This window comes from Haliotis rufescens, unplaced genomic scaffold (genome assembly GCF_023055435.1).
Source record: "Haliotis rufescens isolate VD_foot unplaced genomic scaffold, xgHalRufe1.0.p SCAF_11, whole genome shotgun sequence".
NCBI lineage: Eukaryota > Metazoa > Mollusca > Gastropoda > Lepetellida > Haliotidae > Haliotis > Haliotis rufescens.
Genome location: NW_025963791.1, coordinates 230,333 through 258,006, shown reverse-complemented (window position 1 = coordinate 258,006; position 27,674 = coordinate 230,333). Strand labels below are relative to the sequence as shown.

Genomic DNA, 27,674 nt, shown 5'->3' with positions numbered 1-27,674 from the left:
GACCACTGTCCTGGCTTAACCTTTCTTTGTTTTTCATTATTTGATTTTGCTTAGTCAATGTCAGATATGTGATCGAGCTGATCCTCGACATTAACATACACTGCTCCAGATAGTCAATCACGGCTTGATTGCAAGTTACAACTGTACCAAATACGCTGGCAAACAAGATCATATGCTCTCATAATTAATTGTAATTACTACTTATCTTTTTATTCTAAAAAATTGTTCTTCAAAACATTGTTACCGGTAAACTTCATTCTCTTCCACATAAACGGGAAATATGTCATTTCGAGTCAACAGCAAATGGATTTCTTCCCAATCCTGCATTGTGATTGGCTAATAATAACACACGCATATTTTTGTCATCTCGGTTATGCTTTCATTAGTTTGACACCCAAATCTGAATGTACAACACAAGGTCTCTGAACTATGGGACGCAAAGTGTGCTGACAAATCTTTTCCAAACTAATAGGCACACAAATTCACCCAGAGATGGTCACACAAATTTTTAATGACCTGATTAATCATGTACTGGTAGGCAGGACAGGAAGACAGCATATGTTAAATTGCAGTACTTGTTTAACTATTTTATAATACCAGTACTCATAAATTTTACAAACGAGCAGTACGGTACTTGTTTGAAAAACTATGTCCGGTTCTCATCAGTTCTGGTAATGATCAGTACTGTACTCTTATGGTTGATAAATTATCTGGAGCACTGACCTATATGGTCATTTTGACATGTAGCATGTGTACTTGTCATCATCCAGTGACTGGATACATGCTCATCACTAGCTTCACATGCAGTTTAGATTGCAGTGGGATTTCAGTCATTACACAGGGATAGTAATCAGCCAAGAAAGCAAGGCTCCTCCTGTGATGAAGGTAATCTCCCTTCATATGTTGACTGCTCCGAGTTGTCAGTTTGTCAGTGTATGAAGAGGGATGGGTTTGTTCATGTTCTTCCGATAGTGTCCATCGTGTACACAATATCTAGGCCACAGTTGTTACTTTGACCAGGTATACCAATCAACAATATGTATGGAACAAATATAGGAGTAGGTGTGGCTACATGACACTGTCAGCTTGTGTGTAATCAGCCTACATGCATATGTCCAAGATCACCACTCCACTTGTCTCCAATTCTGCTCCTCCTGGTTGTCTCCAGCTTCTACATTTCCCTGGCCCTAAATAGTCTGAGTAAACATGGTTTTGTTGTAAGTTAATGCATGGTGTTGAATGGCTTCTGTACTGATTGAGACACATTATCATAGATGTTAACATCTGTCCATTTGCCTTTGACAGCTAAACTTCGTAGAATCCGGTTTGAGGATGACGACACAAAAGACCTCAATGAAGTTGAGAAAGACACCAGACTGCGACTGTCCTCCAAGTCTAAATCTAAGGTGTCGCCGCTTCAGGCCCGGATGTTGATGATGGCAGGGCAGGAGGTGCCAGAGGACGAGGGGCACATGGACCAGGCTGAGAAGGAGGACAGTGAGGACGAGGTCAGTAGCTTGCACAGGGAGGTCTGGTGGAGTAGTAGGGATGACGAGGGATCAGATTGCTTTCTGTTGTTTCTTCACATATAAATGATTTAATTTAATTTACATTCACAGGCAATTTCTATCAATCAAACTTGATTTATACTGGTACTTCTAGGTACAAAATAATAGCAAATCTATTGCATCAAGTGCCTGTGAATCAGTTGAGATGGAACATGTTTTCTTGGTTTTCAGTTATCAGGAAAATAGCTGTGCAGACATACTTTTTACACTATTAAAAGTCTGTCCCCTGCACAGAAATCTGTTTCACTTTGATACACTCTCCCTGCTATAATGTGCTCACATCTTCACCATCTTATTCTTTAGTATATTTGGATTTACATGAAAATCATATTTAAAAAGCCTCTTGGGGCTATTTGTCCACTAATGATGAAAGTTGGCATGTGACATGTTACGTGCTCTATGCCACGTAATATAGTCATGAGACAGAGATGTGTGTCTTTTAGACAACTCACTTTAATGGCTACCGACTTACGGCGCATTTATCCAAGGGAGATAACTCCCAATATATCACAGTTACAACATACCATAAGTGGTATTCACGCAACATGACATGTTGCTGTAGGTTTCAACAGATAACCTGTCTATCAACTGCATCTTAACTCCTCATTTGGAAACTTTCATTAGAGAGACCTGAGCTTAAGAATCCACTACTCTGTTGGTTTTATTTGATGGTTACTTCGTCCATGTGTGGTTTGTGAAAGAGGTTCTGCTCCAAAGTAGAACTGAATGAGGATTCAGCTATATCCTGGTAAACTGTAAGTAACCAGGTTAGGACAGTAGTTGACAGACTGAGCAATGTTCCACACTGGTCATTTACTTCGTAGGTCAGACATTCGTAGGTTCTTCCAACAAGCTTGGGTATAAGTTGAAATATTCTGCTTCAGCTCTCGGCAGGGACTGTAACTCATTGCATATTTTTATTCTATTCTTTTGTATCTGTTTGTTGCATAAACACTTTCTTCATCTGTACAGGAAAATGAAGATGATCTGCCCATGCCTCAGAAGCAGCCAATTCGATATGACCCAAATGAAGAGATGAAGGCACCAGGCACCCAGGATGAGCCAGTAGACCCCCCTGGTATACCTGTGCCTCCTCCGAAGATCCCACCTGGCCCCCCAGCTCATACAGCACCTGGTGCCCCTCCTGGTGCCCCTCCTGGTGCCCCCCCTGGAGCTCCACCTGGTGCTCCGCCTGGTGTGCCCCCAGGCGTTCCTCCTGGTGAGTGACTAGAGACAGTATCACAAAATCAGCTCAAGTCTGTGTTTTGAGACAAAATTGCCCACTCATATTTCAGTTTCTTATCATTATGATAAGCATTAGTTTGAATTGTTATTTTGTCAGCAGTAGTTGCTGTGATACTGACTGCTGTACAGTTTCCTCTATCTTGTGATGCTTACAGGACCACCTCCCGGGGCTCCACCCATGTTCATGCGTCCCCCACCACTGCGAGGAGCACCCCCTGGGGCCCCACCCCGGATGTTACCTCCAGGACCCCCACCTGGCAGACCTCAGGGTCTACCCCCAGGCCCTCCTCCAGGCCTGCCACCAAGTCTACGAGGTGTAGGGCCACGCCTTCATCCAGGTCATCCAGGTAAGATGGGGGACTATGTCTGCCTAACAGGATTCATGTGTCAAAATATTTTTAAGAAGACATTGAAACAGTAGTGTTGAATACTCCAAGGAACACATGTAAGGAATCTTCCCTTCCTTCTGTTGTAGGTGTAGGCCCCCCACGGATGATGCGGCCTCCTGGAGCACCGCCTGGCATCCCCCCTCCTGGTATCCCCCTTCCCCCAGGGATGGCGCCCCCAATGAACCCCAATGTTCTAAGTGCCCCACCAAGCATCATGAAACCCCCTCTCAAGTCTGCAGACGAGGAGAAGAAGAACACAGCCACCATCGAGGCCAAACCACAGATAAAGAATGTTCTGGGGGATGTTACAAGGTTCATGCCCACGGCACTCAAGGTCAAGAGAGGGATCAAGGATGTCAAGGGGAGAATCAAAACAACTGGTTAGCAATTCCTAGACTAGGAAATAGAATTGTGTAATTTTTGTGGCTATTTTACAAACACTACTTAATGTTATAGTGCAAACAACTTGGTGATTTTGTGATGTAATAAAGACAATGTTCTTGTATCAGTAATGTCTGACAAGCTTAGTACATTTTGATGTTTCTATCATTGTTTGAAAACTTGTTTTACTTAAGGTGATTTAATTTAATTTTGATAAAAATCATACTTGAAAACATACTATTCCTAGGGTGGCGGCATCAATATATTACATTATTGTTTTTGAAAACTCTTCATAAAATAGCATCTGTTACAGGCAAGGAGGAAGAGAAGCGATCTACCGGCACATCCTCTGTACCGACACCTGTGGCCGCAGCACAAACCAAAACCAAGGACGATGCTTATGATCAGTTCATGAAGGAGATGGAGGACTTGTTCTGAGGTGAGGCCACACACATGGTGAAAACACAAGAGTCATTGTATACTACACATAGTCCAGGGGGAGGTCCCTTGTACTGAGGTGAGGCCACACACATGGTGAAAACACTGGGGGTCATTGTATTCTACACACTGTCCAGGGAGAGGTCACTTGTTCTGAGGTGACGCCGGACACATGGTGAAAACACTGGGGGTCATTGTATACTACACACTGTCCAGGGAGAGGTCACTTGTTCTGAGGTGACGCCGGACACATGATGAAAACACTGGGGGTCATTGTATTCTACACACAGTCCAGGGGGAGGTGACGCCACACACATGGTGAAAACACTGTTGGTCATTGTATACTACACATAGTCCAGCGGGAGGTCACTTGTACTGTGGTGAGGCCACACACATGGTGAAAACACAGGGGGTTATTGTATACTACACACTGTCCACGGGGAGATCATTTGTTCTGACGTGACGCCGGACACATGGTGAAAACACTGGGGGTCATTGTATACTACACACTGTTCAGGGGAGGTCACTTGTTCTGAGGTGAGGCCACACACATGGTGAAAACACTTGGGGACATTGTATACTACACACTGTTCAGGGGAGGTCACTTGTTCTGAGGTGAGGCCACACACATGGTGAAAACACTTGGGGACATTGTGTACCTCACACTGTCCAGGGGGAGGTCACTTGTACTGAGGTGAGGCCGGACAGTTGGTGAAAACACTGGGGGTCATTGTATACTACACACTGTCCAGGGAGAGGTCACTTGTACTGAGGTGAGGCCACACACATGATGAAAACACAGGGGGTAATTATATACTACACACTGTTCAGGGGGAGGTCACTTGTACTGAGGTGAGGCCACACACATGGTGAAAACACTGGGGGTCATTGTATACTACACACTGTCCAAGGGGAGGTCACTTGTTCTGAGGTGAGGCCACACACATGATGAAAACACTGGGGGTAATTGTATACTACACACTGTCCAAAGGGAGGTCACTTGTACTGAGGTGAGGCAACACAATGGTGAAAACACTGGGGGTCATTGTATACTACACACTGTCCAGGGAGAGGTCACTTGTTCTGAGGTGACGCTGGACACATGGTGAAAACACTGGGGGTCATTGTATACTACACACTGTCCAGGGGGAGGTCACTTGTACTGAGGTGAGGCCACACACATGGTGAAAACACAGGGGGTCATTGTATACTACACACTGTCCAAGGCGAGGTCACTTCTACTGAGGTGAGGCCACACAATGGTGAAAACACTTGGGGTCATTGTATACTACACACTGTTCAGGGGGAGGTCACTTGTACTGAGGTGAGGCCACACACATGGTGAAAACACAGGGGGTCATTGTATACTACACACTGTCCAAGGGGAGGTCACTTGTACTGAGGTGAGGCCACACAATGGTGAAAACACTTGGGGTCATTGTATACTACACACTGTCCAGGGGGAGGTCACTTGTTCTGAGGTGAGGCCGGACACATGGTGAAAACACTGGGGGTCAATGTATACTACACACTGTCCAGGGGGAGGTCACTTGTTCTGAGGTGACGCAGGACACATGGTGAAAACACTGGGGGTCATTGTATACTACACACTGTCCAGAGGGAGGTCACTTGTTCTGAGGTGAGGCCGGACACATGGTGAAAACACTGGGGGTCATTGTATACTACACACTGTCCAGGGGGAGGTCACTTGTTCTGAGGTGACGCAGGACACATGGTGAAAACACAGGGGGTCATTGTATACTACACACAGTCCAGGGGGAGGTCACTTGTTCTGAAGTGAGGCCTGACCCACGGTGAAAACACTGGGGGTCATTGTATACTACACATAGTCCAGCGGGAGGTCACTTTTTCTGAGGTGAGGCTGGACACATGGTGAAAACACAGTGGGTCATTGTATACTACACATTGTTCAGGGGGAGGTCATTTTTTCCGAGGTGACCCCACACTGTGAAAACACAGGGAGTCATTGTCTTGAGTCCATCTCTGATTGTTCATTACACACTGTCCAAGGGGAGGTAACTTGTTAAAGTGTACCCACACTAGACAGCTCCCAAGCGGTGGTGGTGGTGGTCCTGTGGTGGCACCTCACTAGCCAAAAAGTAATCAACTAATCACTAATCAGCATGGTTACCATCTCCTTATATCAGACAGGTTATACTATATTTTCTGTTCAGACTATACCTATATTTTCAGACAGACTAAGAGTGGTTACATTACAGTTTCTTTTTGGACTTTAGGCTTTGTCAAATTTATTGTCTTTGTAGCCATGTGTATATTGATGACAGCACGTATTCTGACATTATTTTGTCTGTGTTTCAGGGACAGAATCTGCCCTGAATATCCTGAACCAACCAATGTGACTGTGTGTGCTTATGCATTTAAACAGGAGTGTGAGAAAGTGACTCTGTTCACCAGGAACACCAGTGTGTCAGAAGCACATGCTCAACATGACTAGAGGACAGATATGGAACTGTTGCTACACTTGCAGTTTTCAAGACATCTTCATGTTGTATGTGTTCACAAAGATCGATTCCCTGCCGCTGTAGTAGTAGTGCATGAAGGAGGTGTTGCCATGCCATCATTACAGTGGCGCTTCATGTATCACTTGTTGAAACTGATGTCAAAGAGATATCTGATAGTTGGACTTTCACAAACACTATGAATTATCCAACTTTGAAGTATCAGCTCTTACACAACCAGGAAGGGAAGATCTTGGTGTATTATGAGACTTCGTTATATAGCTTGGTCAGTAAGGATTAAATAATCCTTCTCAAACTACGACCAGACAACTTGATAAGAGATAGGATAGGTTCATTTTGGTTAAATCATAGTGAAGAGCTATGTGTAAAATGACTGGTTACTTGCATAAGAGAGGCTATTGTGGTGTTTTATTCTTGTATGCCTATGCTTGCTTGTATCTGCACAACATACAACATGATACAATACATCCATATGTGCCAAGTACAACACTGACAAAAGTTATTCTATGAAATAGCTATACACATGTGTGTATTTAGATTTCATGTGAAAAAGTTTTTAAATATAATCTTTTCAACAGGGGAACGTCAGTTATAATCACCTAAATTTGTCATGTCTGTATTTCTATCCTCTAGGTAATAATAAACAGGTATCGGATTAAATAGACATCACACATCAGCATAGGGAAGGAACCAGGCTTCCATCCTGGCTGATTCATTGATCTTCATGTTCATTGCGATGTCATATTGACATGTATGGATTTTACCTCCTGTCATCCTGCACGACTCCATTGTTGTAACATAGCTCATTGATCCTGTACATACCATTGTAAAGATATGGAATAAATCATTTACATTCTGTGTCAGGTTTATATATATATATATATATCTATATGTACATGTTACAGTCAATGTATGTGAAGCCCATTTCTGGTGTCCCCCGCCGTGATATTGCTGGAATATTGCTAAAAGCGGCATAAAACCAAACTCGCTCACTACAGTCAATGTATAAAATGACTGAAATTTTCACTTAGGCAATTTACAAAATGTCTTAATATTTCAGTTTTTACAAATTGTCTGAAAAATCTTTCCCTTCATTTATTATAACAAGTTCCGAACATTTTGTTGTTTAATTTCATCACCAAGTGACTGAAAAAGTTCAGACTAAAGTATTTCTATCTTTTTGCTTCTTCTCCCAGCATAATTAGTCTATTGCGGTGTTTTTAAGCCCTTTTGAACTTCGTAATATTTCTTAGACAGTCTGTCAAATAATCGACAGATTTTTGAGTCACTTTGAAAAAGGACTCAAATATTTTGGCATTTTATTAATTGCTTAAGTGAATTGCAATTTCATACATTGGCTATAACAAATATGACATTGGTCCCTTTGAGCTTTCATCCCTGACTCGATAGAAACCAAACTAATACATAGAATAATACGTAGAATGAAATATCACACAGCATGCTTCTGTAATGTTTCGAGTACTTGAGTACCAAACTGGATGTGTTAATGAGTTACTGTTTAATATTTTACTGGGACAATTTACATTGTGGTATTGTCATTGGCTTCTTTCACGCTTGGCATGCTCTGTAGTCTTCTCATTTAACCATAGAATAAGATTTTAGATAGTATGTGGGAGAAATCCTGCTTGTAGGGCAGCAAGCCTGGGGTTATTACAACATAAATAACGTATGACAAGTGATGAGCTGTTAAGCAAAGTAACTGCACAGGTCGGTACCTGCAGGTACATCTGATGAGCAGGAATACATCATTGCTTGGCAGTGTGTAATTAGATCAGAAGGATGGGACAGTCTTCCTGGTATTCCACTTGAACCACACAAACCAGCACAATACCACTACAACCCTCTACAAGACGGCCACTTTACCTCAGTGGGAATTCTGAGGTGTAATGGCTTCCCAGGATAGAACCTTGATGCTTATGTTCATTTCTCAATGGTTTGTCTGGTCCAGATTCGATTCACTGCTGATGTAGCAGGAGTATTGGCGACTGAACTTTAACCAACATACACCCATGCACACTCTTTAATACAATGGAGCGTTAGTGTTTGTGTATCTGAACTCAAAGTGGGTGTAGACGTGATCACTGCCGTCTGACTTCGTTAAAATCAAGACGATATATTTACATGGAGTTCTTATTCATCTATAAAACGGATAACAATAGACCCTGGTCATGTTTGACATGATCCTCGGACGCAGCTGCTCTACTACATAATGAATACCACTGGCTAAATTTAGTCTGTTGTGTCGTTGTGTATTTACCTATATTTTTTTAATAGATGCACAACAGTGCCGAAATGCACCGGGGCACGCGATAAAGCAGTTTCTTCAAGCCTCCGACACCTTGAATCGATTGCGACATAGGACACCCCCATTTATTTTATCAACCATTTCCTCCAACGTTTTCTGTGCTCTATAACGCAGTGCTGTGTGAGAAATGTGTTGATCATTGTTTGTACGCAATGCACCATGGGAACACGGAGGAACGCGGCAAGCCCGAAACAGGAGTGTTGGGTACACAGGTGTCAATGTCAGACAATCGATTCACAATATCACACTGTCAAATGGAACGAATTTCAGGTAGGATCTCACGAAGCGGCCGAGATAACTGGACCACTTTTGGAATGTATTCAATATTCATATATCAGTGCCGTAGCCAGCCGGATTTTGTTTAATAGAAAACAGTTTTATTTGAATCATGAAAATACAAGTTGGGGACAAGTGATACTTGTACAAATATTTGCCCCCACCCCCCATCCCCTGTCAATTTTTTTTAACTACGACCTTGTATATACATGTATATAAGCATGGAACTGCCGCAAAAGATCTATTCTTACGTCACGCATGCCTGTGAGGGGTGCAGGCTAAAACGGCACCTCAGCAAAACGTCACCGATTTCTCTGGCGAAAACGGCACCGCATTTGGCGAAAACGGCTAATATGAGACGATTTTTATAGATATATATAAAAAGCTTCAAAGCGTATAGTGTTTTCACAATAAGTAAACTGCGCCTCCCAATCAGAGATCACTGTACTGTCCGAGTGTGAGAAGCTATGTATTATTCATGCTAATGTTCGCTTTCTCCAGGATAGAATACAAACAGGCTTTGTATATGTATGTGGGGTATTCTTGAAATATTCAGCACTTCCCCTGTGTTTTAGCAGACATATATATTATATACACAAAGGTACGTGAATGTATGAAATTATTGTGAAGGTGTAAGGACGATGTCTGCAAAAATAATGTCGGGCGTGTAGATTAATATATCGTGTGTCTACCATGTTGGGCGATACATGTAGTAGACCCCCACCCACCCCTGTTTGATATTTTGGACCCCTCCCTTTGCCCCTATTTATTGCCCGCCATTCCGCTGGGCCATTAGTCTGGCGTACCGCTCCGTCCGAGAAGATTCCAGAGATGCGCAATTGGGGACATGATGTCAGACGACTTAGCGGGCCAGTCCAATGTCCGAATGTCTTCTCGTCGGACATAATCGGTGACGACCTGGGCACGATGTGGTCTGGCATTGTCATCTTGCAGTTCAAAATATCTGCTGATAATTCTACCGAATAAAACAACGTCAGGACGCAAAATTACGTCAATACAGCGCTGGCGAATCAAACGTTCATTCGCAATAACCAAATCAGTTTGCCTGCAATGGGTTATACCGTCCCCATACTGATCATGGTCAAGAATTGTTACGGGTGGCCCAGTCATCTAAGGCGCCGCGATCCGCTGTGCAGAGTTGCGTCCCTTGGGCACGCCAGAAACCTATGATTGTGGGTTCGAATCCCGGTTCGCCCCAATTATTTTTCTTGGTTTGTCAGCACCATACCCGTGCTCGTGGGTTTCACCGAAGTAGTAAACGTCTGAGACCTGCATCACTTCGGGCTTTCCTCCCACATTAATCTGACACGCCGTGATATAACTTGAATACTGTTAAAATCGGCGTTAAACCCAACTCACTCACTCACTGAACAATTATTGCCCCTGCCTCCGCTCGCTGCTACGTTTCTTACAACATTTCCTGCCATCTGTGAATAGAAGGCAAAACCTTGGCGCACACCCCAAACTGGTGTTGCCTAGCTCACCCTAATCTTTGCCGCCTATGCAAAGCTGACAGGGTTACACCCTTCACAGGACGCCTTGCACGCAGGCGGTTTTTACGATATATGTTGAAATTCGCCTTCCTGTTATTGTACCGAATTCTCTTTTGATAACCCAATTTTAAGTGTATTCTTAAATCAGTTGCATAAGTGATTGGGTGTACCCCTAGAGGAGCACATACTTTGGCTTCTGTGTGCACGTGCATCACATGCTGTTCATGCATGATGTGAAATTTCATTGTGATTAGATGTTATTGTTTTGTTTGTTTGTTGTTTAGCGCCGCACTCCGCAATATTCCAATATTATCGAGTCTGAACCGTACAATCCAGTGATTGACACCATGAGCATCGATCCACGCAATTGGGATCGATGACATGCCTCAATCAAGTCGGCGATCCTGACCACCCGATCCCGTTAGTCGCCTTTTAGTCTACATTCTTTTTTGGTTTGGTTTCTTGTTTAACGCCGCACTATCTATCTATCTATCTATCTATCTATCTATCTTTCTATCTTTCTATCTTTGAATGAATCCTCCAGTCAGTTTTACTTGCTTGGAGTTATGCCCTGTGTTGATTTTGTGCTATGCACTGGAGTAAACATTCATTTCAAATATTAAATGAAATATGCATTGATCGCTAGAACAAACACAATGGAACTGGGTGTTTAACATATCACCCAGGGTTCAATGCATATCTACAGTACATACTATGTCACATCTGTATAAAGCATTGGGAATCTCAGTTCCACAAAGCCAAATCCGTATCAATCACAGCACTATCGTGGCTAATTTGTCAATCATAAGCCCGGCCAAGGATGCCTTATATAATACATGTTCACGTCTACGCCCACGTAACTCAATTCTGGATCAGCTTTGTCACCTTGCTTGTACTAAAATGAGGATATCAACGTGATAATCTGAAATCTGGATTACACTTGAGGTTACCGTCAAGGTAATGTCAGATAAACGTACAAAGAAGGTTAACCAATCCATGAAGTGACCAACTCCACGTGGGCAGTGCTTGACGAGGTCCTTGCAGACTGTAGCGGAAGGCAACTCAAATATGCATGTGTGTCTGTATCTTGTTGACAACATAATGCTTGTGGTGATAAGTGCTGCATAACATTTGCTGACAACCTTTTACTCACGTATAAGTGCTAAGATAGATAAATAAATTTTGCGGTTAAATATATATATGTCTTGTTTTAATTTTGTGCACCGTGTTAACAGTAAAATTAGTTGATCAACATGCCTACTGTGTCTTACCAGCAAAGTCACTCATCCCTGATTTTACTTGGGTTGTCTGATTGCTACTGTTTGCTTTTTTAAAGTTAGACGAAGCAGGTTGATACCTTGAGAGGAGTTATTTTTTATCGAGAAGAATGCAAGGCTACGATTGGAAATATAGAGCCATGGTATTACGATGTATTTAATTGCAAGATAATGCGTTAAATATTATCAGACCAATACTTTAAAATTAGGGACAGACCATTTCTTCTTATTTATTATTTTAAATTTTGTATTGGTCATTACGGCTATTGATATGTTAATTTCCTGACACAAATCTCTTGAAAAACATTTATAGCAAAGATTTAAGCGAAATCAAGTTCAAATATATTTTTTGAAACAAACCATGGCCAACATTGAGCAAATTTAACAATGTTTGCTTTGCAAGATTAAGAGCATAAGGCTCATTCCTAAAGATATACCCAAACATTTTATTTTTTAATAATTTTATTTTGCATTACAGCATGTAAGATCTTTTCAGTCAATTATCTAGATAAAGAATGTAGTACACAGATTAGATCGGATATAATAGAATCTGAACCAAATTATATTTTTTAAATATTGTTTTACATAAAGACATGGACATATTTGCATATTGATATAGGTGAGGTGGTAAGAAATCGGGTTTCACGTCGCGTTCAAAATTTGTTCATTTATTCAACGACGTGCCACGTGTGGCTGCTAGTCCGGACGGTCGGGTTTATAGTGCTAGCCCACTCAGATACCATGCCGCAGTTTAACATGTATAACCCACTTAGACACAGTATACAAACTCAGAATCGGCTAGTCCTTGTTTTATCCCCTTAACATCCAAGCGCCAGGCACGATAACAACAAATACCTTCATTAAAAATCTATCGGTATGACGCGGCCAAGCGATCGAACCACCATCTTTCCGCTCTCTGGGCTGACGCTCTATCCACTACACCACGTAGGTGGCCGATGTAGATATAAGAAACTAGTACACCGGCACGTATACTGACACAAAGTGTATCTTAAATTGACCAGCCAAACTAGTGGTTGATAGCATGACCAACGTTCCACGCATCCTTGAAGACCATCGATACAGCGGACCACGACGACTTCGACAGCGCCCCACCTCCACAGCAGCAATAGTTTGCTCCAGCATCGACCAACTCAACTCCATAGACATCCCATAGTAAGACAAAGTATTGATTGTATTTGTTCATGTTTTATTGTCATGTTCACATCACAGATCATGACCTCACGCAGGTCGAGCCAGCAGCTCGTGTAAACCACACTGACAATGTATAACATATGGACGGATGATATAGCCTGGAACATGTGCAAATACTGGTCACAAGGGCGGAAATACTGACTGTGCAAGAATACTCGAGAATGTTTGAAATCCTTCAACAATATCTCGACATTTGACAGCCTGGTTCCCTGTGTAACCAGGCTGGGCATTTGAAAAATATGATAGCGTTCAGTATGATTAGGTAAATGGCTTGCACTTTTGTATGCTAATGTTTGAAAAGTACATCTTAAATATTTTGTGATGAAAAGTCTTTGAAATGTACTTTTCAGTTTCGACAGGTGTGACAATAAAATGTCATGAAATGAAGATATGTTATTCATCATAACAATAGGGTTATGATAGCTTTTGTAGTTAATAATACGGACCGGATCGGGTCTTGACGGAAATGTACAAGCTTCATGCGATTGGAAACTAATATGACAGGAATCACAGGAGATAATATACACCAGTCGATAACATGTTCTTATCACTCGTCCTGTGACACACAAAGAAGGACACCATGTTATATACACTAATATTCTTGTCATATTAAAATGCGAACTTATGGACAAGCGAGCTGTGAAAGAAACACGGTTACAATAATAATGCTACATATTGTGAAATAGTCACGCGTGTTGAGAGGTGCTCAAAACCACGCGTGACTAGTTTAACAGATCACTTGAAATTACAAACAGGTTCAACACGTGCCATATTTAACATTGTCAAATGTCACATGTAAGAATTGAGCAGGTTCATAAACAACTGGCCTTCGTTTCAGTCGTAGCACACACTTAATCAGCAATGTTTTAATGGAGAAAGTTGATTTTGAAATAATTATCACAGGTTCAATACTTTCACCACACGTTTTGGAATGATGTTTTACTGGTTTGTTTGGAATGGCATAATGAGTGGAATTATACATGCTTTACTGTAAAGTGTACAATGGGTAAAGTATTAAAAAATACTACGTAAGGATAAGATATATGGGTGAACAACTTCTTTATTACAATTAGCAACGATGTTTCGGTGTAAACGTCGCTCCTAATTGTAATAAAGAAGTTGTTCATCCATAAACCTTATCCTTCCTTTGGACTTCACCGTCTAAATGCCTCTCAAAGAAGTTATTAAAAATACGAGTGTTGTAAAGAAACACAACCTGACTACATACGTCAATACTGTCTAGTTTCACACACAAATATCACAGATTGTGGATCAGACTTGAATACAATACTTTCGATGACACTAACATATGTACATCTAGCACACACAGCGCGTAATGCTGCTCTAACTGCTACAAACAACGCCGCCATGAAGGTGTTTTGGCAACTTAATTAAAAAAGATCTGAAATATCAAGTATGCCATTTAAGATAAGCTAAATAGACCACCAGTAGCAACCTCGATATGGACGTTGTCGATATCCAAGCTATAGATATTGATAATCAATACAGTATGTCTATTACTGTCGGCGATCAGTCAGTACCCTAGGGCTACCTGTGAGGCTAAACCCAGGCTTGTCTCTGCACGTCTCAGAGCGGATCAAACGCCCAGATTAACAATACAAAGCCAATTCAGTTCTCCCCCGGACACTGTAGCGAAGCAATGCCATGAAATGTATTTCGACACGCGTTATGACTGACAGGAAGTTGATAAGCAAGCAAAAAAGGCTATCGACAACCGTTAAATTGCTCTCTGGTATCGTGTACACGTGAATACCTTGTAGAACTAGTACGCGTACCGTGCAGATATGTGATCACCTAATATGTAAAATCATTATACATTGCACAGCATCCTTATGTTAAAATATCATTCAACATCAACCGATTTCAACAAAACCAAAATAATAGTGAAATCGACACATTTTCACTTAAAGAATTATGCAAAATAAACACATAGCATTGTACGCATCTCACTAAAATCCTGAATAATAATTGCTTTCAGGTGAAACATATTTTATCACTTATTTCAATGTTAACACCTCTGATAAGTGAAACGAATAGTCATGATTGCTAGTAGACGTCGGGAATGCCACACGATAAGCGCTGCAGATAAACACACACAAGACTGTCGGAGACGTAAGTGTACCATTACCTTTGACAGCCTGTCTGAACCTGCCCCTTCCCGGCGCACAGGCCGCTCAAAGTGGAATTCTCATTGACACGTTTTATGATACACCCGTGAATACATTTCACTGCAAATACTAGACTCGGAGACATGGCGATATAAGATCTTTTAACACCTTGAATAATCACATTGTACCAGTTCATATTTGGTCTTTGTACACAGTGAAAACTGTTCCTTGAGCAACTTGACTTATCCTCCCACCTCCATTGATCAAACCATTCTTAATGTTTCAATTGAAACCAAATATTTACATGGGTATTCTTTGTAACCATAGGGCCGTCTTGTATTACCTCCCTGGAATACAATACGTCCACATTTCAACACAATACTTGACAAATTAAGGAAAACATTTGCTTTCTTCTACCGATACGATCAATACAGTTTAGAGAATCTTTGAAATTTTGAAACAAAATTAAAAGAGTGACGTGAGTAAATTAATCAAGTAGGGTTATATTTTCAAATCAGATTATTTAATTATAACAGGTTGTTTAGCGTTTGCTTTTGGCCTATTCATGCCAATTGTTCAAAGCACTGACGGCGTTCCAAGTATTTTATCTCATCAAAGTGTTTAACCAACTTGACAGATTGCAGTAATAAACTACGTGTTCGCTTGCCCGCCATGTCTTATCAGAGGTTCTATTATACCAGACACCCCACCCCCTACCCCAAAAATATATGGACTGTTCCAGTGATACAATCTGTTTACGGGAGTTGACTACGTCATGCTGAAGGGAGAGCCGTGCTGCGGGACAACATACTCTGCTCCCCTATGTTGTATAGTATCGATACACATTCAAAGGTACTGGGGGTAGGAATTCAAGAGGTGTGGTTTTCCAAATATTTATCAGCGTAATGGAACATGATAGACATATAACGAGGCAACTGTTTGTCACCCTTACAGAAGTATTACGTGTTCGTCATCCGACAGTGACAGCTACTTGACTATTGCTTTGAGAATTGAACAGGGCACACAACACGGAACTTGAACATGACGCTATATATACCTGCTGTGAACTATCGTCTTCCAAGACTCAACTTTGAATATATGTACAATAAATGTTAATAAATCTTTGCATTTATTCTCGCAAAAAAATCATTTTTGTAAAAAAATATCACAAGTTGGATATATAAATAGGTAAATATGGACGGATCTGTGATGGGCATGTCAGTATCACACTCACACAACACAAGGAAATAAATATGTAAATGAAATTGACATCTGCAATGTACAACAATTAACAAGTGCATGCTACACGGGAGTCAGGCCTCGGGATTATACCGTTTGTATAAACAATGTTTTGAAAGTTTCTTTGGAACGCCTCCTTTAACAATACACACACGTCAAAGATGCGTGATACATTACTCGTCATGTCGTGATAAGTGACACGGTTGTACATATCAATGCACCCTGGAATGCACAGTTATTTGTTTTTGATGTAACAAGTTGGCTAAAACAGACATTAAGGCTGTAGATACAGCCAAAGTGTAGCACTTATATGCCCAATAAATAAGTAAAAAATAAACTTTCACTTTTGTCCAGAGTTTGACGGTGTGCCAGGTAACTAACACGGTCACAACCGAGGCCTGCAATCTACACCGTGGTTATGAAATATAAAAAGGCAGTCTCAAGCTGTGAGCAGAGAATGATCAAACACACAACTGGTTTGTTATATAAATAGGCTGATATGTACAATATATACCCTATGTCGATGTCCATTCTTAGGCATCACGCCTGACAAGCTCCAAGCATGTTTGGCACGTCTCTGTATGGGACATCATCACAATACTGGTTTCACAGCCATTCCTTGAGCCAGGTCGGCCCTTCGTTGGCTCGTGTATTGGTGTAATCTCCTCAATGAGCTTTGGGGTACACAATGGGTGGAGAGTGAATAATGCTGATGGTAGTCTATGAAACGATACCTCATAATAACCGAGGACTTGGTATGTTTTCAATGTCAAACAGATTATCAACGTCGAAAGCACTAGCAATGTCTGCAACACTTGGCCCATCATCCCAGCTGATGTGGTCATCATAGCCCGGTTGATGGACAGGTGTTGATAGACGGCTGTCATTTGTGTTGGCAATGTCTGTCAAACTGCTGCGACCATTGACCCCGACCTCCCACCAATCGGGCGCTTTGATTCCTGTACCACTAACCGTTAAATCCAGTGGACAATTGTTCGTGAAATCTAGAGGGAAGTCCGAATTGACAAGGTCGGTTTGGGACAACAAGTCATCCAGACCTAAATCGTCTGAGTTGCTTTCTGAACTAGGAGGGCTCATTGCTATCAAAGGCCCAGCGTCGGAATCATCATTAAGCAGCTGTTCTGTTTTGATTTTAATCCCGGCTATTTCAATGTCCTGACTCAATATAGAGGTCCAGTTGAAGTCCCCCTTTAACGCAGGGTCCTCTTCCTCATCTTCATCATGGGCACTGAAATGTATCACTGAGCCATTACTTAGCAACTTGTCTTCGCGTTGGTTCTTGGTGTTTTCGTGCAAGAAGCTATACGGGTCTTCCTCCTTCTTGATCTTCTTGGCGGGTGGAGCCGGGCATGAATCTCTGCTCCCCCTCCTTTTCTTAAAGATGCCATTCTCGATCATGTCGCTGTACTCGGGATTTAACCGCCAGAAACCACCTTTCCCTGGCTCGTCCTTTCGCCGGGGAACCTTCTCAAAGCATTTGTTGAGAGAGAGGTTATGGCGTATAGAATTCTAAAACACAGAACAAGATCAGTTTAAAATCATGTTTCGACAGAAAATGAAACAGGGTTTTGAAAACATATTCAAACACAAACTACGGACAAAAATGTAATCATTATAAGATATGCGTCCGGGTGTACTAACGTAGCATAGAGTATTTGTGTCTAACGCCTACGTATTCTCTGAGGCAAACATGGAGACAACAATGCTTATTTATTCACACAAATCGATAGGTATATCAAGATATCGATTGTCGCGGAAGGTGGAGCCTTTCTTCAGTAATAAGCCCTCCGTCTTGTGGATTTAATGATTTTTGAGAGCGTGTGGGACAATGGAGCGGTGTGGGTGGGGAAGGGAGGTCTGGGGAGGGTGAGCTGGCTCCTAATGGCATTGCTCTCTCAATTGTCTTTCTCAGTGGGAGAAGACCTTCCCTAGTCTACAAGTCATTGTGACATTCGACACTGGCATTTGGCCCTTATCTCATTACAAATTCGCCGGATATAGGGATAAATAATTGTTTCTAGTAATTGAATATGATTGTGTCAATACATTACGTCATTCCCTCGGCAAAAGTAAACATACCTATTGCTCAGGGATGAATAATTGTTTCTAGTAATTGAATATGATTGTGTCAATAAATTACGTCATTCCCTCGGCAGAAGTAAACATACCTATTGCTCAGGATAATGTGACGAGATTAGTTTCTGAATTAAAATTGTGGACTATTCAGTAATTGAGTTGGGTTAAACGCGGCTTTGTAAATCCGGTTTTGAAAGTATTGGAATGTATATGGTCAATAACAGATTTCCCCTCACCTGCCAGCTAGGGTCGGCCATTCTGTAGTACATAAAGTTCTCAGTGATCCAGTTGTAGATAGCAGATAGGGTGATCTTATTCTTCTTCGTCTCTTTCATCGCCATGCAGATAAGTGTAGCGTAGGAGTAGGGGGGTTTCACATATGGGTTGGACTTGTAGTCGATGGAGTCAGTGCCGTACCCGAGGCAGGCCGGTGCGGGGTCGGCCAGGTTGATACGGGAGTCAACCTTGGGTGGCTGGACGGTGGTTAGCACGCAGACGTTGTTGTTGTTGTTGTTCTTGAAGGCTCTGTTGGAAGTATCTTGTGGCCCCGGGCTGGGTGGTGGAGTGGGGGATGTGATGTTCATGATGTTGAGGTTCTGAAGCCAGCTGAGACTGGTCAAGCTGTCATCTAGGTTGACCCCTCCCCCGCTACAGGAATCAAGGGGGTGCTTGGCGGCCCAGTTCTGCCGGAACTTGTTGGCCAAATGGTCACGTGTTAGAATTGGCATTTTGGCCGGGGATTTGAGCGTGAGGTTGTTGAGGAACTTCGTCTTGGCTGCTGGTTGATGGACTGAATGAACTGGAAGGAAACAAGGAAACTGTATAAAACCGCCATACGGAAACAATAACAACGGACATTACCAAGGTCAATGAACCATAGAACACGCGTGATCTACAACTAGTTTCAGTCATTAGCGGTATTTTAATGTAAGTAATTTACTAAATTACAGATTACCCTATACAGGTTTGTACCGTATTGTATTCAGGTCATATAGCCAGAGACCCTATACAGATATGTACATGTTTCTGCTGAGGCATGGCAATGTAGGCCGTGTTTGAGGTGGCGTGCAAGACGTGGCTTGTGGGGTTCCGCTCACGTATTAACTACCATCACTGTGACTGCCCCGCAAGCCTCGCACTGGTAGACTTAATTAGGGTAATCAGCTTCATGGTTAATTGGGTTACCTGTGCTCGTACTTATCGACCCTTGCTCTGCAAATCAATGACGGTCCAACTAGCGAAAAATAACCATTTCTTAGCCCACTGAACTCTGTCAGGCGTGACTTACACGAATGGCTGTCCAGGAATAGTTGGAGAAACGTTTCACTCCAATCAGCTACAGGGGGTGGCTATTAAGATTATAGAATTCCGTTTACAATGTGTTCTTTCGTTATCAAAATGCTATTTGAAGATGAAAAATATACAGTGTGTTAGATTAAAACTTTACACAGGTGTCAATACGTGTTCTTGTCGGGGAGGGCTTTCCATGTTGTGTTGACCTGTACCCAATCTATTTCATGATTGAACAGATGTATTGAAACTTGGCCAACTGTATTAATACATCAGGGCTTTAATGGAGCTGTTGTAATGTTGCACTCGCTAACGATAAGGTGGAGCAATAATGTTAATACACACGTTACAGCGGACGTTCAGCATATCGGAGGTTAACAACACTGACATGAAAGAAATACTGTACATAACAACGATGCCACAATAAGTCCTTCGCGTGCTCAGATCTACATGCAGAATCAAGAGTAACCTGACACCCTGAAACTATGATCAATACTTTAGATGAATACTAGTATAGGCTTTGATTACAGTAAGTCTTCAGAGAGGATATCACACACACTCGTGGCAGCCGGGATGCCAGGCATACGAAGGAAATCGATAACCATGACGTAAGGCTAATAGCAGGGGTTTCCTTCATTGATAAGGTTGTTTATGTCACCACGGGTTCTGACAGTGGGAGGGTTGGCGATGCATCCAGAAGGTGCGAGAATAAGAAAGGGTGAAATTAAGGAATTGTTTTTTATAACTATATGTATCCTTTGTCGTCACCGTGAACAGGTGCGTCCAGAATGGTATACATTGATTAGATTCCATGATAATTACAATGCTATATCAAAAGATTATTTTGAGGTTTTAGTGAAATCTCCTCATGTTGATTTCACTGTTTCGTGTTAGAGATCAAGCCTATCATGAGAGAATGTTATTTAAACAATCAATACATACAAGTAAGCCAATATCAAGTGCGACAGGACAAGTTCCCACTGGTCACTCCATCACAGCGAGTAGTCCTCCGTCCTTATGTACAGCCGAAATATGAATAGCAGTTTTGAAGCAGAATTATCATAACCTGACCATATCCACTACTGCCCTTGAAATATACAAGGTCCCGGTTCCCGGTCCGCCTACAATGATTGCATGAAGACAAGCTACGACAGACTTGGCGAGCCCGCTGACGGAAAGCGCCGATCTTGAAGCCGGTCTCAACACGCCTTGGCTCCCGTCATAACATAACGGGGTTTAATTGTTTACACGTTAACTGTCAATAAAACAATGAGTGGCGATGCTCTGCCGCTATATATGTGTATTTTAAACTGATAATTTGCACTTACTTTATGTGTTTTAGTGAGTTGTGGCGACGGGTCTTGTTGACGGCGTGTTGATATCAAGACCTGTCATTCAGCAGTTTGACGTCCGATCAGCTGTGGTATTGACGAAATGAAGTAAACACTTAAAATCCAAGTACGAACAGTTTGCAACTACAATCGGAACCCTTTTTCGTATGACTGAAATTGATTCCGACTTGTCACTTGTAATATGCACTTGTTGTTATTTACTTCTGTTTGGATGAACATCCACACGTTTTCCCCGTCGAATAGGGCCCGTGACACAACTGAGGGTCACATTCATTGAGTGGAAATAAATAGCCCTCGTGGTGAATAAGCCCCGGCTTAGCAACAATGTAAACCGGTATAAATAATATGCTGCGCTCTCATTGGCTGGGCCGATGTTGATTGGCGCGCCAATGGCAGCGATGTAAACAACGGGAGTGAAATTGATATTCATAGACCACGCTGTCTTGTGTATGTGACTACTGTCAGTACACATCAATACGTATGGTTGGAGGGGGGGGGGGGGGGGGGGGGTTGAAAACAATAAACATTGTAAACAGTAGTGCTAGCGACAAGGTTCGGGTCACACTGAATATACCACAGCGCTATTTCGTACACGGAGTTCATAAATCAAAGCCTGGGCAGTTTCATCCCAGCGGACTTCCTTTTTAAATCAGTGGAAGAGTATAGGTCAACATTTAAACACGTATTTGACGTAGGCAATGAATTTAGTGTTAGATAATAACTCAACATTTCTTCGGTGCCTAGAAATAAGAAAATGCTACAACTTGATGACGATCATGTTCTATTGATTTATAACACCTCGCAAAGAATAATTGCACATATTGTCTTAGACATGCCCGGATGACTTGGATTAGCAGGGCATTTAGGTCACACACCATTTTCCAATATCTTACTTTGTTACTTTATTCACGTGTGTGTTATACTCGTTCCAGTAACTTGGACTGAGTCTGGATTAATGAACATTCTGAAATGGCCTTGATGGGGTTTAGAGTCAAAGGTATCGACATCGATTATAGATTCTACACGCAGGATCAAGAATTGTCTGAGATGAATGAGCAATCGCATAATCGCATTTCCTTGTCATTTCGTGAAATAATAGGTTTGGGGTGCCGGTTTGTTAATACAGGAGTATTGATACTAAATGAAATCGGGATAATTCTTTACATTACATAAAAACCTATTGTTCGTAGGATTATTCATTGTGCACGCACAAGTGTTACCGCGGAGTCGTCAATCATATCCATTGCTGGTCAAGTACAAGAAATCCTGTATGTGACGTCACGGGGATTTAAGTTATACACCATCAGAAAGAAAATACTTCACTGATACACTGACATTTAAAATAAGAATATGTGACAGGATACATACATAATAGGTATTAAGTGTATGCAAGTGTAATTTGAAGAATCGTTCTTAAGACTTCTCCGATCAAAGATTAATTCCAATGTGCTTTTTGCGCAAAATGAAACTAATATGAGTGGGTGAGTGTGTTGGGTTTTAACGTCTCTTTTAACAGTATTCCAGTTATATCGCGGCGTGTCAGCTTTATGTGGGAGGAAAGCCCGAAGTGATGCAGGTTTCAGACGTTAACCACTTCGGTGAAACTCACGAGCACGGTGCTGACAAACCTAGAAACATAATCGGGTCGAACCGGGATTCGAACCCACAATCATAGGTTTCTGGCGTGCCAAATGGACGCAATTCTGCACAGCAAATCGCGGCGCCTTAGACGACTGGGCCACCCGTGCCCCCTGATAGGAAAGAGAGAGTGACAGATAAGTTTTAAAGGCTATAAAAATTGACCATTTTAGTCTTCATTATTTCTCCATTGTTATTTAAGCATATGCTGTTACATCTCGTGACTTAACTGCCAGTCTAAAAGGCTGGCAAAAATGCTTCGGTTTTGGATAAACTCACTGCTTGTGGTCGGTTGAAGAAAATGTAATCATTAATACAAGATCAGTATCTTATGTCACTGATGTTCCTGCTATTTCTCATACATCAAAATCTTCCCACCTTCGAATATATGTTACCTTTCCAATCACCGGGAGGATGAACAATTAATTGCATGTTTCACGTTGAATAAATAATGTGTGTCATACCTGACACAAGAGAGCGGGGGTTAGAGGTACTAGAATAACAGGCATGTCTGGCATCCATGAAGGGAGACTAGGGCTCCAAGGGCTTTTTTCAACCATATTTTAATGTTTTTCCTGTTTTAGCAATGAATAGACGACGTATAATCAGAGTTTACACGGCGGTGACTATTTGTTTCTTGGTGGATGAAATAGACAACGCAAAAGGATGGCTGCAATTGCCAAAACAAGGTGATCATGGCGAAATAAATACAGATGAAATAGACGTGTGTATCTAGCTGATGACACGCGTGTTGTAATTGATTCAGGACTGGCCACGTCCGGTCATCATTTATTCAACAGGGCATCTCGAATTCCAACACGTTATAACGTGCACACCACGTACATGGACCAACTGGCACTGGTCTGTATGGCACAACAACCGAGTCAATCAGATAACCGAAGTTTGAGATAACGAATATTCAGTTTGTAGGAGAGTCGCCACCACTGAATATGTTTTTTGTTTTTTTTTAAAGTGCAGTTAAATCTCATTTATATAAGTGCAAATGTTGGAAGAGGGAATATGTATTTCCGTGAGTCTTGGGACCCGTGAAGATCGGGGCTATAATTAGTCTTCGGCAACCCACGCTTGTCGTTACAGGCGTCTATGCTTGACGTTAGATGCGACTACCGGGGTAGGGTGGTCATTGGTTGATACATGTTATCGTATCCCAAATGCTCATGATATCAATCCCTGAATTATCTGGTCTAGACTCGATTATCTACAATCGTCCGTCATATAGCTGGAATATTTCGTTAAACGTCAAACAAAACCAAAAATACACGCGTGTATTTTTAAGAAAAATGTGCTGGGCAGGTTATGTAGAATGAAATTACGAGGTCTGGACAATAGGGTGTCCAGACGCTATTGCATTATACCTTGAAATTAATATCACCTCGATTTTGAAGTGTATTTCAGACCCCATATATTTGCGATGGGCAACCAGTAATTGTAAAGGTAAACAGTTTATACACCCAGTACATACAGAGCAAACATTCCATGTACTTATGTAGTAACGGCCATTGGTTTCCTTCCACATGCTCAACAATGCCGGAGTCAACACACGAATCCTTGCAAGTCACAGACGAGCAAATATTGACGTTCCTAGCCGACATTACGTTCACGTCATTTATGTAACTTGACCTTCGCCTTCCTAGAGGTTATGTTAGGGTTAGGTGACGTGTAATGACTGACATGTGATATCGATGGTTTTGATTGTTATACATTATTTCTATCGCAGACTGCGGAGATGTTTTGTATCAACAAATGGCATGTTGTTTAAGCTGTAATATTAACGTCAAATGTTACAAAGACGTTGATTTGATAACGTCTGTGCAGCCAGCTGAACATACATAGGTAACATGGCATATTTCACAGGAGGTGTAGAGAGGGTTAGGTGGTACATGCAGTCACCAAGTCATCGCGTGATTTCAAGATGACATTACTACATTTCTAACACGGTATAAGAAGAGCCCTGTGCTATTAACGATCATATCACAGCATCAAACGTGTTACAATATATCGTCTTGTAAAAGAGGAGTGGAAACTGGAGTATGTCTTTATGACTTTGATGAATCTATTTTGCTAATATTTGATTTTTTATGAATCGATGTTTATATTACCCTAAAGGTGATAAGATTCCATTAACGCCGACGCGCATTTTAGTTACAACGCGTGATGTAATTTTCAGTTGATCGTGGATGTAAATGTGTTTTGCACATGTTTGTTTCAATATTCTGTAGTATCGTCAGTTATTTCACAGAGAGCACCACCACCGATGTGCATAATTGATAATGAATACATTTGTTAGCATGATAATATAATGTATCGACCTGCCGTAACTTCCACTTAAATATGTTTACACGTATATCGTTATTACCATGCTTTTCAAGAAAGGCTTCCTGTGTATATGAAACCCACTTTCGAGATTGATATTAAATGTTGTAATTGACATATTATAATGTTTGTTGCACTTGCTTGATCATATACTTCTGTATCTATACTGACACTGATTGTAGCACTATATTGTCAGATTAGTTTGTGACAAACCATTATCACAAAGCAAACATGAAATTTATGTCAATTCAGTAAACGATTGACAAACAATGCCGTCAAACTGACTACGTATGGGCCATCGTTACCTCGATATAGCGCGAAACTGACAAACAGATTGCATTACAAACTGCTAAGTGTGGAACAACCACCCTATCCCGATTCAGCATGTTTGCTCTACACATAGTGGGCGAGGATTAGCTGCTATTTGCTTCTAAACAATGACAATGATGTCATAATTACACATGCGCAAACACCCGTATCACATAATCCGATTGCCAGTGTATCGAGGGAATGGGGTAACCAGCACGGGAGTGCTCTTCAATAGAACCAACGATATTCAACCAGCAAGTGGCAAAACAAAGGGCTTCAATTACTGTCATTATGCCACGTTAGGTGGCTAAGTGGATCCACTGCACACATCTCGTTAATGCGCTTAATTAATTGCTCCGCTGATTTTGTTTCTTGAATTTAGCGGACGATCGAGGCATAACTAGTTGATTTCCGGCGAGGATTCCCGCCTAATTCCGCGCTCATTATGTTTGTGGATGTTAATTACGAATGGCCCATGGATATATGTTTTTAAATCACTGATGTCTGCTCAGACTATCAAATCAGGAAGATTAATGCATAACGAGCCGCCAAAAACATAGACGCAAAATGTAATCTGGCAATTAATGTGCTCGTTTCATTCAATCAGAATAAACAATTGTCACAAATTACATTGTGTTTTACTAAATACGCACTAATATCAAACAGTAGCGTCTCATACAGACCCTGAAACAAATACATCCAATAAAGCCCATGCAAGTCTATAATATTTGGCAAGTCTAGATTACCACAGTGTTTGAAAATGAAGATTGTCTTTTGGTTCCTTTTTATTACATTTTATAGCTATAATTTAACGACCGTTTTTTTTCTCTGTAAAAGTTATTTCCGAGACTAAATGTTAATCTACCGTTACGTTTAAAAACATGTGATATGTTTCATGTTATACCATGGGCGGAGTTTCGTTAATTTACAAGACTGTTTCACTCGATATATCTGAACACAAACAGGCAATTTCTAACAATAAACGTATATTTATTCCGATTATATTAAAATTATAAGAATTTTGAATATAGCGCAAGAATAACGCGACAAACTTCGTACATATATTATATTCAAGTATGTTGTATTGACGGTACAGTAACATCGTTAACTCAATACCAACAGTAAACACCCAGTGGAACAAACATGGCTAATTATGTGGCGGCTAGTCCTTTACTCCCGCCTAATTTCTCCATCATGGCTACTAATGATGGACGCAGTCTGAGACTATGATGAAAGACAACCTGCTCGCCAGATCACAGTCGCCGCCCCGCAGGGTGTAACCCGGCTCGTCACAGCCCATTACAACACACAATATCGCACAAATTGGCTATAGTTCTACTAGACAAACACATATTTCAACCTACATCGTTGTTTCCGAATGGACTAACTTGCTGTGTGTTAAAAGTTGACGAGAAGAGAATTAGCTGTTGAAGATATTGTCTAGTACAGCACGGATTGTCTGCTCGGCGGGAGTATCGCAACAGTGTTAATGCGAACATCATGTCTGGTAGCTCATAATATGCAATCATCTGTTTTGCCACGTGAAATTATCAATGAGAGCAAATGATCTCTTAGGTTACATATAACAATGTACAAGAAATTATATCATGATATCTTATGAGACTATTAAAGGGAAATCATTAACCAAAAGGAAGTAGTACATGTATTTGTTTATTGTGGCTGTAACACATTCACAGTCAATTAAAAATGTTGTTATTTGTACGTTGAGGCTGTAATATAATATGTGTTTGCAGACATAGCACAGGACATTATACCTGCGTGTACAATGGCCTGGTGCGTCATCACTGAGATAAGGGCAATGTACAGTTACCCTTGCTTAACTATCACATCTCAAATGTCCGTTGATAAACCTGGTCAATGAGCGTGCTTCATGCATATATTTACATATTTACCAATTTCCAATGCAAACATACACGCGAGTCCATGGGGGATTGATAGCTGATTGATTTCAATGAACACAACTCATACGATCAGATCAAATGAAGCCACTTGTCCGCGGCGTCGGCTAATACATCGTACCTCGGGACATTCAGTAGCACCGAGGCACTATAACACAAGTCATGTCTGACCATGCATAGAACCTAGACCGGGAACGTTCTCTTGTATTCTCCCGAAAAGACTTTACCATAGGTAATGGC

The 27,674-nt window shown here is 41.4% G+C and overlaps 2 protein-coding genes across 3 annotated transcripts in view; one reads left to right on the top strand and one right to left on the bottom strand.

Annotated features, from left to right (window-relative positions):
- Window positions 1-7,378, top strand: part of LOC124113716 (WW domain-binding protein 11-like) — a 31,347-nt gene extending 23,969 nt beyond the window's left edge. The window contains exons 10-15 of the mRNA XM_046474221.2: window positions 1,306-1,508; window positions 2,541-2,787; window positions 2,969-3,160; window positions 3,289-3,582; window positions 3,897-4,022; window positions 6,362-7,378. Of these exons, the coding sequence (XP_046330177.1) occupies window positions 1,306-1,508; window positions 2,541-2,787; window positions 2,969-3,160; window positions 3,289-3,582; window positions 3,897-4,021 (1,061 nt within the window). The 3' untranslated portion in view covers window position 4,022; window positions 6,362-7,378. The remainder of the gene's footprint in view (window positions 1-1,305; window positions 1,509-2,540; window positions 2,788-2,968; window positions 3,161-3,288; window positions 3,583-3,896; window positions 4,023-6,361) is intronic.
- A 5,727-nt stretch (window positions 7,379-13,105) lies between these two features.
- Window positions 13,106-21,511, bottom strand: LOC124113714 (forkhead box protein J1-B-like). Of its 2 annotated transcripts, none has more exons than XM_046474219.2 (3): window positions 21,211-21,511; window positions 18,829-19,391; window positions 13,106-18,025 (listed from the first exon to the last, which is right to left on the bottom strand). In XM_046474219.2, the coding sequence occupies exons 2-3, from the start codon at window positions 19,318-19,320 to the stop codon at window positions 17,231-17,233; spliced, it is 1,287 nt and encodes a 428-aa protein (XP_046330175.1). In that variant the 5' UTR covers window positions 19,321-19,391; window positions 21,211-21,511; the 3' UTR covers window positions 13,106-17,230. The 2 variants fall into 2 exon arrangements, with proteins under 2 accessions (XP_046330175.1, XP_046330176.1); XM_046474220.2 differs by lacking the exon at window positions 21,211-21,511 and adding an exon at window positions 20,825-21,009.
- Window positions 21,512-27,674: the final 6,163 nt, after the last annotated feature.

Excerpts from the sequence above, each read along its gene's own strand:
- LOC124113714 (XM_046474219.2), bottom strand. The coding sequence starts at position 19,320 with ATGCCAATTCTAACACGTGACCATTTGGCCAACAAGTTCCGGCAGAAC. Across the intron at positions 18,026-18,828 it reads TGGCCGACCCTAGCTGGCAG|AATTCTATACGCCATAACCT; the intron begins GTGAGGGGAAAT and ends TCTGTGTTTTAG.